Source organism: Rana temporaria, chromosome 3 (assembly GCF_905171775.1).
Source record: "Rana temporaria chromosome 3, aRanTem1.1, whole genome shotgun sequence".
Taxonomy (NCBI): domain Eukaryota; kingdom Metazoa; phylum Chordata; class Amphibia; order Anura; family Ranidae; genus Rana; species Rana temporaria.
This window is the reverse complement of record NC_053491.1, coordinates 212,334,795-212,350,343: the sequence shown is the minus strand read 5'-3', so window position 1 is coordinate 212,350,343 and position 15,549 is coordinate 212,334,795. Positions and strand designations below refer to the sequence as shown.

Genomic DNA, 15,549 nt, shown 5'->3' with positions numbered 1-15,549 from the left:
TACGCCGGCATAAATATGCGCCGATGTATGTGAATCCGGGCCTTGGTTGTTAGCTGGAGGCAGGATAGGCCACCCCGAAGAAATTCGTTTTCAGGGATCGCCTAAAAGTGGACAGAGTAGGAGATAGCCGGACAGATTGGAGTAGTGTGTTCCAGAGGATGGGAGGGGCTCTAGAGAAGTCCTGGAGATGAGCGTGGGAGGAGTAGACAAGGCAGCTAGAGAACAGAAGGTCTTGGGAGGAGCGTAGAGGACAATTTGGGTGATATTTGGAGACAAGATTGGTGTTGTAGCTCGGGGCATAATTGTGAATGGCTTTTCATGTTATTGTTGGTGTTTTTTAATTTTCATTCTTTGGGCAATGGGAAGCCAGTGGAGGGACACTGAAAGGTTGGTCAGGTGGATGAGTCTGGCAGTGGCATTCATGATGGATGAAGAGGGTATAGCTTGCGGAGAGGTAGGCCAATGAGGGAGCTACAATAGTCAAGGCGAGAGTTAACAAGGTAGTGAATAAGTTGATTTGTGGTCTTAACGGTTAAAAAAGAGCGTGTTTTGTTTCCGAGGCAAAGTCTGAACGATTTGGACAATGATTGGATTTGGGGCTGAAAGGTTAGGTTAGAGTCTAGTATTACACCTAGTACTTTGGCATGAGAGGAAGGACTGATGGTTATATTGTTGATCTTGATGGAGAAGTCAGGGGGAGGCACATGGGCTGGAGGAAAAATTATGAGCTCAGTTTTAGAAAGATTGAAATGAGAGAGTGGGTAACCGCTCAAAGAGAACCAGGTAATCTGATTCCTGTGGTCCGAGCCAAGGGTGCAGGCAGTGCAATCAAAATGCAGGTTAGGATGAAGGAAAAAAGCTGGGACAGCCGCACTCCAAAAAAACTCCTCCTTTAATTAAAAATCACAAAATACATGCCACAGCAAAAAACAGCACAACAAAAGAAAAGCTGACGTTTCGCACTATGCCTTAGTGCTTCTTCATAGCTATGAAGAAGCACTAAGGCATAGTGCGAAACGTCAGCTTTTCTTTTGTTGTGCTGTTTTTTGCTGTGGCATGTATTTTGTGATTTTTAATTAAAGGAGGAGTTTTTTTGGAGTGCGGCTGTCCCAGCTTTTTTCCTTCATCCTTTAGAAAGATTGAGTTTGAGTAAGTGGTGTGACATCCATGTTGAGATGTCAGTTAGTAATGCGAGAGGAGATTGAAGGAGTGAGGTGAGGAGTATATCATTTATAACCTGAAATTTGGTTTTATTGTACTTTCCGTCCTTAAGCCTCCAACAAATTGTATGAACTTTCTTCCACCTGGCTACATTTCTAACTGGAATCAGCCACTATTACTATATTTGGAGCAAAGGCTGACCCTTTTGGAGCACAAAAATGTACCCCATGAAGGACAGCCTTCTACATATACCTTCTCTGTTTAAACTAGTAGATGTGCACATATTCTTTATAGCACATGCTGTACTGTATGTAAGGAAAGAGGCAAATGGCGATTCTGTGCACCTTAGAACGATCATAGTGCAAGTTTTGTTTTGATCGTTCTTACAGGGGACATTCCCCCTCCTGCTGCCATCCGGTGCTTCTCCGGGCTCTCCCGTGCCATCGGGGACCCGGAGAAAAAACGGGCACTGCCATATGACAACCATAGAGATTTCCGGTCAGCTCGATGACCGTCAGAGGCCCAGGCGCGACGTTATGATGTCACGTCCGGGCCACGATTGTAGACAAAGCAGCGATCACGGCTGGTAAGCATGAGATTGTGAATTATTATTTTTTGATCTCTCGCTCTCCAGTCTCGTGCAGAGACGTGGGGTCTTATTGACCCCGCCTCTCTCCATAAAGAGGACCTGTCGCACACCATTCCTAGTACAAGGTATGCTTACATTCCTTGTAATAGGAATAAAAGTGATAAAAAAAAACGTAAAAGAGAAAAGTAAAATAGACAATAAAAAAAATAGTAAAACGCCCCTGGCTCTGAAGCAAACGCACACGTAAGTAAACGTCGTTCAAACCACACGTGAGGTATCGGCGAGTACGAGCAACAATTCTAACACTGGACCTCCTCTAACTCTAATGACCTGTAAAAAAAAAATTAAAGCGTCGCCTATGGAGATTTTTAAGTACCGAAGTTTGGCATCATTCCATGAGTGTGCGCAATTTTTTAAGTGTGACATGTTGGGTATCTATTTACTCGGCGTAACATCATCTTTCATATTATACAAAAAAAATTGGGCTAACTTCACTGTTTTGCTGTTTGATTCATTAAACTTTTTTCCTCCAAAAAAACACATTTGAAAAATTGTTGCGTAAATACTTTGTGAGATCAAATACTGCAGCTGCTGACTTTTAATATCGGCACACTTACCTGTCCTGGAGTCCAGCGCTGTCCGCAGCAGAGGATGAGCGATCGCTCGTCACTCTGCTGCCCCCCCGCCAACCTCTGTGAGGGAACCAGGAAGTGAAGCGCTCCGGCTTCACTGCCCGGTTCCCTACGGCGCGAGTCGCGATGCTCGCTGCCGACTGGCTCCCGCTGTGTTCTGGGAGCCGAGTGTTTCCCAGAACACAACAGGGGGGACGGGAGGTGACGTCCTGCCCGCAGACTGTGTGGCCAGAAGTGGGTGCAAATACCTGTCTTTAGACAGGTATCTGCACCCCCTCCCCCTGAAATGTGTCAAATGTGACATCGGAGGGGGGAGGGTTCCAATTCACAGGAGTGGAGGGTGAAGCTCCGCTTTAAGATCTGACTGCTTATAGCCCTGGGCTATCTAGCCATTTCCAAATCGGTTACCCTCATTGTGCACCTTTAGGGACCATACCCAAACCCCACTTTATGGCGCCAGCCTATCATGTTTGCTTCAGGCACCTGATCCTGTGTTAAGCACTCACCTTGGTTTGTAGTACAGCATGTGTAGTTAGGGTGTTAAACAGATCCAGGGCTTTGGCCCATTTCTGTGGTTCTCAGACCTTGATGGGGCCATGACGGGCAAAAAAGAGTGAGATAAGTGTGTCCCAGCTTCTAAATGATTCCTTTGCACACAGAATGTTGCCGCACTCCTGCTACCATCTTCCACAAGGACATGCACAACCCCATGCATTCCACATTCCAGACAATAAATACCCCACTGGGGATAACAGAAGCAAGGAAGCTGGGACAAAAGGGTCGAGTAGCATGCATTCCATAGACTGCCTTTGAGAAACTAACCACCGCTCAGGGTAATGGCTTCTCCCTTGTCTTGAAGCAATGTCCTGTTTTAACACCACTGCCATTATCTGCATGCAACATGCAGCCTGTGTAACAAAAGTATATTTGCCGCTATCTATACTATCTTTAGATAATTCTCAGCACTTCTTGAACCTTTAGTTTCCAGAGACCAGAAATGCTACATGTTCTCTATTTCTTCTGATCCGGTTTAGTATTCAGAAGCTGAACATCCTTTCCTTGAAAATACTATGGGGGAAAATGTTAAACCTGATTTTGTAACAGAGGCTGCAGAGGATTGTGCCTCCCCTGCATTTTATGAGGTAAAAGCTGAGGCTTTCAATCCAAGAAAGGGTACCTGAACCACCTCCTACTGAAGGACTCTGCAGCCACAGCCTTGGCCTATGAACATCCAGAGGACAAGTTGGTTCCTTTCAACCTTTCGCTGAATCAGCTTTCCAAAGTTTGCTCTCCAGCTCTCGCACTGTCTGGAGTACCGGAGTCTAATCGTAAACATTGCCCAAGACAGCATTTTTTCCTCCCCTAAAGAAAGTTGCTTCTCTAAGGACCCACAGGGAGACCCTCATTTTGTTTCTGCATGAGGGTTCTGAGCTTGATTGTAACCTCTTTTGAAACAGTTTCCTTCATCTAGTCTCATTGCAGACCTCATTAATCCAACATACAATGTGGAACAAGCAAATACAATCCATGTATTGTCCAATGCTTCTTTCCAGCCAAAGTTCTCCTTGACATGGTGGACCTCCACTCCTGCTCTAGAATTGGGAATGTCTCTCCTTTATATGCCCTGGAGGGTCATTACACCAGTTGCCAGTCTTCAAGGTTGGGGCAAAGCTTACAACTACCTGACTCTCCTGGAGACCTGGTTCCCACAAATTAAACCTTTCCAGCTACAGCCTGAAACTGTGAGTCAAATTGTTTCTATAATGTTGGACCTCTGCAAGGTCACCCAGTCAGGGTACAACTGGATAATCAGCTGATGGACTTTCTAAGTTGCCAATGCCTAGACCCAAGAGGGTGGCCTCTGCACCAAGAGATCTTTCAAAATCTCTGTCAAATGTAGGGACAACCAGATGTGGACATCCTGGCTTCCAAGTTTCACGACATGCTAAAAAAAATGTGTATTCTAAATTGGGGATCTTATATCCTTTGCATGAATGCTCGGGTGATACATTGGGCTATATTCTTGAATTATACCTTGCCTCCGATCAGGGCCGGCCCTACCATGGGACCCGATGGTACCATTGTACCAGGCAGCACTTTCAGGGGGGCAGCAAATTTCCTGCCTGCACACCATCCCATTCCGCCAGCTCCACTCTCCACTCCACTGTGGGGCTAATTGCCGCCCGACCGCTCCTCCCGTTCCGTTCTCCGCTCCACTGTGGGGTTAATTGCATTAATAGAGCCATAACAGGTCCTTTTTATACTCCTATATACACGTATAGAGCCATGATAGGTCCACTTTAGTTATCATGATATAAAATATTGGATGTGGGGGCATTTTGGTGGGCGTAATTTTTTTTTTGCGGGGGGCAGCATTTCATTCTTGGTACCAGGCAGCACAATGTCTTGGGCCGGCACTGCCTCCGATGAAGATACTCTCTAGACTGCTGCACATGATAGAGGAGGAAAGTTCCAGTGATTCTCATTGCACAAAATTGGACTAGAAAAACATGAGAGATACACACACACACACACACACACACACACATACACACACAGACTCTCAGGTTTTTTTCATCTTTCCATCTATTAAATGTACTGCCCTTGTTGTTTTAACTTTGGATAGTACAACATTTTGTTTCTGCCAGTAAATATTTTATACAGCCCACTTTTTCTTTCTTGTCTGGTAATTAGCTTAGGCACAGCTCTCTCTCTCACTCTTGTGAGTTTGCAAGCAAGGGAGGGGAGGGATAAGTCATAGGAGAGCCAAGAAGAGCTGCATAGTTGGAGGGGTCTGGATGCGTGCAGAGATAGGAGGGAGAACACAGTGATTATTGCTAGCAGCTTTACCAGCAAAATCCGTTCAGGTTGGTTGTACCCAAGTTGATTGATCGATCAACCAATCAACATGGAACATTGAGCCTACCCATACACTGATCTAATCTCACCCAGTTCCTGCTGAACTAGCTGAGATTTGGACCATCTATGGCTGGCATAATTCTGTGACTTTTTTGTCTCTCCAGTTTTAAAGTTAAAAACAGAACTTTTTTAAAATAAGGGTAGAAAGCTGTACAAAATGTTTGGGGGTATACACATTACCTCGCTACTTACTGGGATTCTGCTTTAAATATAAACCCATCTGGTTATTACTATGAGCCTTTCTCATTATAGTGCTGTGCAAGTGTTGCTGTAGTTGAAAAAAGCCCTGGTGCTTTTCCTTATCCGTGAAGTTATGTCATTAATTCAAAAGCAAATACCAGAATTCCAAGAAATCTGCTTTTCAGGCAAGGCTTCGAGAAGTGAAAATGCTGTTGCTAGAAAAATCGGCGGTTATTTTATAAACATTTTCCTTTTACAGAGAGGGAAGAATGCAGAGAGGCGTATTAAAACATCCCAGCCGTGCGGCCATGCCAAATAAAGTGCATGTTTAGACGAGTTTGTGGACCACAGATGTATTGCTGAATTGAAAGGATTAACCAGCATGTCTGACCGGGCGTACTATTTCCAAATTCTAATACTGAATATAATTTTCTCTTGGCTGCCTTCACTAAAGCCGTCATGCTTTTTTTTTAAATTACCACCGTTCCTTAAGTTAATTAAAGTGCTTTGCAAGCAGGGTCTGATACTTGTAAGGTTTAGAAGGGAATTCAAGAAGTGAGCAGTGACAGTTGGAATGCCGACCCAGAGAAAAGGAAGTAGATGTTCAACAAAAGATTCATTTAGAAACTTGGAATGTTCTGCAGTATAGGCCAGAGATTGTCTCTGGATTGTGTAAAGACCACCAGTCAAAACGTTAAACCAATATATGAAAGCGTAACATGTTTGATACAGGCTTTTTGCCTGCTTCTTGTTCTGTTTTAAAGTAAACAAGAAGTATATGCAATGTGCTGTAATATTAAATGAAGGGAAAACATATAAACATATATTATATATATATATATATATATATATATATATATATATATATATATATATATATATATATATATATATTGGAAATCTTTTTTATTTTATTTAGAAAAACACAGACAATACAAACGTACAATAGCACAGCCAACATCTGGCTTACAACACGGCCAGGGGTAGGAAAATATATTTAATACTGCAAAATGCACAAAAAAATACTTCAAAGTACTTAATTAAAGAAAAAGTACCTAATTAAAAAAATAAGTAGATTTTAGGAAATGCTATATCACATGATTAGCTTTTACAGTGCTCAGCATAAATGAGTGCACCCCTTTTGAAAAGTACGATTTTAATCGATACTCAATGAACACGAGAACAATTTCCAAAATGTTGACAAAACTGAGTTTCATAGAATACTTTTTTAGCTCCTTACGTGAAAGTAAGGTTAATAATATAACTTGGATTACAAAATCTTTAGTTTTACTCAAATTAGTTGATGCAAACATGAATGCACCCCACAGCAAAATCTACTACATCTAGTATTTTGTATGTCCTCCATGATTTGTAAGGACAGCACCGAGTCTTCTAGGCATGGAATGAACAAGTTGGCAACATATTGCAACATCTATCTTTTTCCATTCTTCAAGAAAAACTTCTTTTAGAGCCTGGATGGTGAGTGGTGCTCAACTTGTTTCTTAAGAATTCTGCACAGGTGTTTGGGTTCAGATCAGGAATCATACAGTACTTGGCCACTAAATCACTTTCATCCTGTTCTTTTCCAGAAATGCAGCAGTGGCCTAAATGTGTGTTTTGGATAATTTTCATGTTTAATTGCGCGACCAAGGGCACAGAGTGATGGTAGCATCTTCTCTTTTAATATAGAGCAGTACATCTGTGAATTCATGATACGATCAATGAAATGCAGCTCCCCAACACCAGCAGCACTCATGCAGCCACACCGAATGACAATGTAATTTTTTGTACTGCTCACCTTTGGGATGCCATACAGTTTTGAAGCCATCCGTTTCAAAAACATTTATCTTGGTCTCTCCAGAGTACAGAGTCACAGTAGTCATCTTCTTTTTCGGCATGGGCCCTCGCAAATTATAGGCAGGATTTTTTGTGCATGTGCTTTAGGAGAGGCTACTTCTTTAGCTATTTGCAGTGAACTTGCATGGTGATTTTCTTCAACCATTCTCCTCAGAAGACACTCCTGTCGAGGTGTTAACTTCTGTAAATGGCATGTGCTTCTGTGAGATGGTTGCAGTTCCATATATGTTAAATGTTTGTATCGCTTTTTTTACAGTACTCTGACTGATAATTAAAGCTTTTCTGATCTTCTTGTAGCCTTCACCTTTCTTGTGTAAAGAAATAATTTTCTTTTTCAGGCTATGTGTGACAGCATGAAATGGGGAAGGTGTTTTCTTTAAGTTACACTATTTTATAATAAACTGTCTGCCGGACACCAGTTTAATGAATGATTAGACTCACCTGTAGTTAAAATCTTGTTAATTAGGATTTTGTTGTCTAAAATGTAGTTGTGCTCCTAAGACGTTCATTGGGGTGTATTCATCTTTGCAACATGGTCTTGAATGAATTTCTTATGAAAAATACTTTTTTGTGTGTGCAAATTAGCAAATCTTGATCACAATCAATGGGTGGCATTGTTGGGGGGATTTTGTAGTATAATATCCCATAGAAAATGTTGATTCTGAATGGAAAGTAAAGGTTTTCTGACTAATCTGTTGGGGTGTACGCATTTATGCTAAGAGCTGTATCTCTTCTGTTTCCGAATGGCTTATGTACAAAATATGGAAATAAAAATTGTCCATCAGTTTTTTTTTTTTTATTCATAACCACATATCTCCTTTGTGTAATGCTGGAGATGGGCTTAGAATTAATTGAACATGTCACAACCAAGTCCCTAAACTGCTCCAAAACCTCTTCATCAGTTTAATCTTCCAAAACGTTATCTATCTTGGGCAAACCAGCAGTACAGTAGTTGCACCAATCTACATCTATTAGTTACATTAGACTTTTCTGAAGTTGGATGAACGACATGAGGAAAAGGTTTCATGCTGCGAAATGTTATGGTTTGTTACATTTTTCATAAACTCAGTTTTACCATTTATACCTACAGATAAGCATATAATAAGGCTTACCTGTAGGTACTGTGAATATCTCCTAAACATTCACTGTTTAGGAGATATTCAGAGTGCATGCAGCCGGTCATGCGCTCTGAAGGTCCGACATACCGTGCCAGACATTCAAAGCCTGTGTTGTAAACAGCAGCTCCATCGCCCCTGGCCACTCATGTGGCTGCAAACCCAGAAGGAAGACCAGATGATGATGGAAGCCCTCTCAGCTGTGACATCATTCCGCTGGAGGGCTTCATTTTATGGCAAGGCTCTCATAATGTGCTAGTATGCTATGACCTTGCCTCACAGGGGAATTTTTTTTTTTTTTTTTTTACTGCGGTTTAAAGTAAAATAAAAAAAAATGCATTTGTGTATTGTGAGGTTATTTTCACCAGGAACACAAAGCATTAATTCTTTTCCCAAGGTTCTTAGGTTTTCTGCAACATAAGGAAGTTTTCTAAAGTCTTCTTAAAGGAAGGACAAATACATTTTGGGACATAAATTTATTTTCGCTTCCACCATTAATTATATCCTTATTTTCATACAGGTGCGAGTTTATGATCTTCAGCAATATGAGCACAGTGCAGATGATGTGCTAGTTTTGGCAACAGATGGCCTCTGGGACGTCTTGTTAAATGAAGAAGTGTCCAAAGCTGTTACAAATTTCCTAGCATGCTGTGACCCAGATGACCCTCACAGGTTGGTCTTTTTAATCTAACATTTTGGCATTGACAATACACACAACATATGTTTTTATGGAGCACTGTGGTTACAAAACACATAGCCCTCATAAAGTAAAAGCCCCGATGTTGTGGTAACTAGTTGGCCAAAAAAGCTGCTTTAATATCAGTGCTGGCTGATGCTGTTCCCCCAACCACTAGCTGGGAAGCCGTTCTCACATCTTTATGTGTACTATTGAGATCAGGAACTATACAGTGTGTTTGCCCAAGAATCTTCTTAAGTGCTCATTGTATCCTTAGCATCCTTCCAGTCTCCGATGCGCCAACTCTTTCATAATGAACATACAGTATAAAAGTACAGGGGTCTATGGAGACTCTGAAAAACAACCAAACAATCCAAAACAGAAGCTGTAAAACAGGCTCCATAAGGTGCCTGCACCCACCTTCATGTTTCTCCACCAACACTAATCTGCTGCTAGATTCTCTTAAAGTCCATCCTCCTATGTTGGCTGCCACTGAGCACTAAATTATGAGAAGGTGAAGAGTGCCACATGTGCCTTTCGCTATGAGATACAATATTTTTCTAGCACTGGAATTGGAGGAAGCTAATGAAGGTAGGTATGATTGTGATTGATTTGCAACTTCTGTATTTGATTGATATCTGTCAGTAAAGAGTCACTTTAACCACTTAAGGACCGGACCAATATGCTGCTACATGACCCAAGGGGTTTTTACAATTCAGCACTGCGTCGCTTTAACAGACAATTGCGCGGTCGTGCGACGTGGCTCCCAAACAAAATTGGCGTCCTTTTTTCCCCACAAATAGAGCTTTCTTTTGGTGGTATTTGATCACCTCTGCGGTTTTTATTTTTTGCGCTATAAACAAAAATAGAGCGACAATTTTGAAAAAAATGCAATATTTTTTACTTTTTGCTATAATATATATCCCCCAAAAACATATATACAAATTATTTTTTTCCTCAGTTTAGGGCGATACGTATTCTTCTACCTATTTTTGGTAAAAAAATCGCAATAAGCGTTTATCGGTTGGTTTGCGCAAAATTTATAGCGTTTACAAAATAGGGGATAGTTTTTTTGCATTTTTATTATTTTTTTTTTTATTACTAATGGCGGCGATCAGCGATTTTTTCCGTGACTGCGACATTATGGCGGACACTTCGGACAATTTTGACACATTTTTGGGACCATTGTCATTTTCACAGCAAAAAATGCATTTAAATTGCATTCTTTATTGTGAAAATGACAGTTGCAGTTTGGGAGTTAACCACAGGGGGCGCTGTAGGATTTAGTGTTCACCTAGTGTGTATTTACAACTGTAGGGGGGTGTGGCTGTAGGAATGATGTCATCGATCGAGTCTCCCTATAAAAGGGATCACTCGTTTGATGCAGCGCCATAGTGAAGCACGGGGAAGCCGTGTTTACATATGGCTCTCCCCGTTCTTCAGCTCCGGGGATCGATCGTGATGGAGCGGCTATAAACAAATGGCCGTGCCGTCGTCCCGGATCGCTCCCCGAGGGGATCCGACCGCCGCATGTAGCGGGGGGGGTCCCGATCGGACCCCCGACCCACGTCTAGGCAGGTACGTACAGGTACGTTGATGTGCCTGTCCGTGCCATTCTGCCGACGTATATCTACATGAGGCGGTCGGGAAGTGGTTAAAGGTTTGCTAGTTGTCAATGGTAGTACTACTTCTATAGCACACCAGTCATACACCAAAGAACCTAGAGACAAGTAAATCCTGGTCTGGGTCCACCAGCCCAGCGCTGTAACTTACACATCTCATCCTAGAAGTGCTGTGCACTGTTTTAATCCTTTAATAATGACAGGTGGTAACCACAGGATTAGAAGAGAGAGATCCATATTTAAAAAAAATAAGAAGACATGGTTACTGGAAGTAATTTTGTGATTTTCATGTAATTTTTCTTGTAATAGAAATGTCTAAACCATATAAATCTCTTAAAGCTACCTAAATCCCTTAGCTTTCCTATTTCAGCACTATCCATTAATTAGATACAAAATTGGGAACTAAGAAAGGCTTTCTATTTTTGTGCAATAAGAGCTTTATGGAAGCTTGATTCCTTATTGCACGTAGTAGCAGCATGTTCAGACTCCTCACTTGTAATGGCAAATAAACATTCATGTTGTGCCATTTTCTTTGAATGTTTATTGACAAACTGTCCCATCATTCACATTCATCTGCAGAATATAGGAATGCATACAAATGGTCTTTAGTCATAAATGTTGCCGCTGCTTAGTCTTCTAAGTGCTAATGCAATCAATACAAGCCAAGGCAATGCAAAATGAAATCCTATTTGTCTGTAGAATTGGTTTCATGTTCTATGCAGTAACAGTGGTGTTTGGTTTGAACAGGTACACATTGGCAGCTCAGGACCTGGTAATGCGAGCAAGAGGTGTACTGAAAGACAGAGGTTGGAGAATATCCAATGACAGGCTTGGCTCTGGAGATGACATCTCAGTGTACGTCATACCATTAATACATGGCAACAAACAGTCTTAAGGGCAGCCTGGAGGCAGGAAGCTTTTAGAAGTTATGTACTGTTAACCTGTTGTAAATGGGAACATTTATGAAAATTTCACTACTGATAAAAGGGCATTGCACAGTCTCCCAAAATGTATGTTTGGGACCTCAGAGGGAGCATACTTAAAATGCTGCTAATGATATATGATTTTTCATATTGTACACTAAAACCCTAAACTAATGGGCCTATTTGGTAAAACACTGCAAAAAGTAATGTTGCACAAAAAGCAGTAACCCAAAGCTAACAGCCAGAATTCAGTTTGCAGAGGTCACAGAAGTGGCTGATTATTTCTGATTGGTTGGTGGGTTACTGAACTTTGCCCAGTCCTCTTTGTCATATTGAATAACCCTGTTGTGTTTTTGTTTTTTTATTTGTTGAAATCCAACTTATTTCTACTATGGTACTCTTATAAATACATGGAAGCATATGTATGTATATGTTAGTCTGAGTTGATTAGGACAATTAGCCTGTGCCTCCAGCCAATGTATGTTTAAATGTTATACAGAAATTCATGGATCTGTTTATATGACGCCAGTACTGTAATTGCAGCTGTATGAAGTCTGCGACCTATATTTATATATTGCATAAATGTATGTATTACATTAAATTGGTAACTTACAAAGGTAGAGTTAGTTTTACAGCGCAAGATCATTAAGTCAGTTAATTTAATGTACAGGTGAGCAAAAAAAACCTTGGTAGTAAGAAATTTAAAGTATATCTAAAGCTAAGGTAGAAAAAGAAAGTGTTAACCCTGCCTCATTTTTTTTTTTTTTTTGTGTGTTCTATTGAGGAGACCTCTCCTTTACCTTATGTCTCATGAAACGCATAAGGGAAGGAGAGAAAATCTCTAAAGTAAAAGATATCTCCTTTTAGACAGTTGTCACTAGAAGTGTGGCCTTTGGAAGACTGCCCCACCCTACTCATGATCTAGTGACAGCTCAACATTTTGGAACTTCTCACCATCAAGATCAATAGAGGATTGATTTTTCCCAAATAGGAAGCCGACAACAATAAGACCCTGACAGGGTTTACAACCATTCTCTAGTGTTAAAAAAAAATATTGGCTTTGAATACACTTTAAGAGTAGAATGCACAATGGTAAACCCACCTTTCACTAGGTTGTGGTTATTTGCTGCAGAATATTGTTTCTTGCACTGATATTTGTTAAGCCTTAGGGCCTCGTACACACGATCAGTCCATCCGATGACAACGGTCCGAAGGACCGTTGTCATTGGTTAACCGATGAAGCTGACTGATGGTCCGTCGCGCCTACATACGATCGGTTAATTAACTGATCGTGTCACAACGCAGTGACGTAAAACACAACAACGCGCTGAAAAAACGAAGTTCAATGCTTCCAAGCATGCATCGACTTGATTCTGAGCATGCGCGGGTTTTTAACCGATGCTTTTGCATACTAACAATCGGTTTTGACCTATCAGTTAGGCGTACATCGGTTCCATTTTAAAGCAAGTTCCTATTTTTTTTGACCGAAGGTTAACTAACCGATGGGGCCCACACATGATCGGTTTTGACCGATGAAAACGGTCCATCAGACCATTCTCATCGGATGGACCGATCGCTTGTAGGCGGCCTTATGGCATGTGGGTATTCTTCATTCTACCTGTCTTCCATTACATGGCCACTTCATAAATTGAAGTGGCTTTGACTAAAGGAAAAATCTTAAAGAGACCATTCATTTTCTGTGCATGCAGCAAGTGAATGACAGGTGAAGATGCTTACAAAGAAGGAAGATATCTGCTTGTCAGCCATAATAATAGGGTCTTCAATAGTTCATAGGGTTAAATGAGTCTTTTTTGCAAGTCCTTCTTCCTGCATCCACTCTCTTAAAGTGTTAAACCTAATGTGTTTTTAAAAGCATATTACAATATCGTACGATTGTCGGTGAAAGCTATCACTCAGAACTTTCTGCTTTGATGACTAACATGGTACAACACACTTCTACTAGTGCTAAACTAAAAAATGGAATGTAAAAAGCAATTGACGAAATACACCTGACTGCACAAACCTTTTACCTGTGAAAAATTAATGACACCCAAGCTTTTTTGAATATCCCTGCATACCAGCCAAGATGCTTAGTATTCTGACACTTTATTGAAATACATCTTCTGCCTAGCTATCATAAAGCCATTTCTGGAATGCTTATCTGCAAAAACAGAGCATGCTTGCCATTCCTTAAAATGTGCCACACCCTTTACTTTTCTTGTATCTGTTTAACCATGAGTACTTCATCATCTGTTATGTGTTTGGAAGTCCATAATTTTAAGGTTCAGATGTTACTCCGGCCAAAAGGGCTGTGTCACTGGATGGTGCTTTTTAGCTATGCAAATTTGTTTTTAGAGCTGTTGGCTTTTAGTGAGAAGAGGGATACTCCACCAAGAGGCCCCTTAAAACTAACCCTTCCTTAAAATTGAAGTATGGGAATATTTTTTTTTAAAACATACTACCTAGGTGGATGCAGCATGGGTCCCCCGTGGGCTCTAACACTGAGAATCGAACACCGCCGTTCGCTCAGTTTTCACAGCTCCCTGAGCAGAGAGCTGCTGACTGTCAGTCACCGTTCTTGCCACTGACCCCCCCCCGCGCTTACTGGTGCCCTGGGCTGTTGGAGGGGTGGGAGTGGCTGGCTCAGGTTCTCAAAGGATCGCTAAGCCGGGTACCTGTCCAGGCATGTGGGCAGATTCCTGAATTCATTGTCGGGATCTTGCCTGAGCTTGGATCTTGCCTGAGCTTGGATTGGCTCTGTGACCTAAGCCAACAGTGAGCCTCAGCGCACTGTCTACAGAAAACGGGTCACAGGAGTGCACTCCTGTGATCCCCAGGAGAAGTACAGCCAAACAACCTTTGGTTGTACTTCTCCTTTAAAGTGCATCTCTGCCCAAATTATGGACATTATTGTAATAACATATTTTTAACAAGCAGTAAAAGAGCTGCTGCAAAAAAAAAAAAGCCCTCTCTGACCTCAGTAGCTGCAGGCTCTCTGCTGTAATTCCTCCTCAAAGATCACAACAGACACTGAAGTCAGGTTTCATTCTGTTTGTAACAGCTTACATCAGCTGCTGCTTGTTTACATTAGAAGGCTGGCAGGCTGCTACGTTTCTGCTGTCAGACAAAAAAGGAGAGGTGCTGAGATTTCAGTACCTCCTGGTGATTTTTGGAAAGAAAATGTCATGGTGTCTGCAGAGGTCAGTGATGGCATGGTTTAAAGCTTTTTTACTACTTGTTAATATGTTAATATTTGAATGTCTATAATCTGAGCACAGGTGCACTTTAACTAAATGTAACCCTTTGCATACTCGCCTTTACGCACCAGGCTTTTGCGCAAGTTCAGCTATGCTGTTATACTCTTGCTTCATTGTAGCTGGGTAGGTGTCTGTGTGGTTACAAATGCCCTGTGTGACGTGGGTTTCAGCAGCTGAAAGACGTATAGATACTGAAGCTGGCAGTTTTTTATCCAAGTTAAATGTTGCCAAAGAAGAATCGGCCTGCGCCTAAACAGAATTGCTATGAAATAGTGATCACTCTGTTTGCAGTACATTATTTTCCCAGAAACAAAAGCCCTCCACGAGAAAGATTTATAGCCACCACAAATCACTGCTGCTAATTTAGCTTTTGTGACATGGACGGTTGGAAGGGACTTAATGCCAATCTGGCAGTACTTGTATCTAACGAATAAGACCAATTCTTTAGTGGTTTCCTCAATGATAATTAGACATTTTCTCCTTACTTGTTTGCAACATCCATCAGCCTAGCAGTCTCCAGCTAAACAAATCTATGCGGTTCTCCCTCTAACCACAATTTTATTTTATGCGTGTAGATATCCTTATATCTCTTTTGTATTTATGCATTGAGACCTTGGC

At 41.4% G+C, this 15,549-nt stretch overlaps 1 protein-coding gene across 1 annotated transcript in view; it reads left to right on the top strand.

Annotated features, from left to right (window-relative positions):
* PPM1H (protein phosphatase, Mg2+/Mn2+ dependent 1H) overlaps positions 1–12,407 on the top strand; it is a 211,722-nt gene extending 199,315 nt beyond the window's left edge. The window contains exons 9-10 of the mRNA XM_040344216.1: positions 8,974–9,125; positions 11,499–12,407. Coding sequence (XP_040200150.1) covers positions 8,974–9,125; positions 11,499–11,646 — 300 coding nt within the window. The 3' untranslated portion in view covers positions 11,647–12,407. The remainder of the gene's footprint in view (positions 1–8,973; positions 9,126–11,498) is intronic.
* Positions 12,408–15,549: the final 3,142 nt, after the last annotated feature.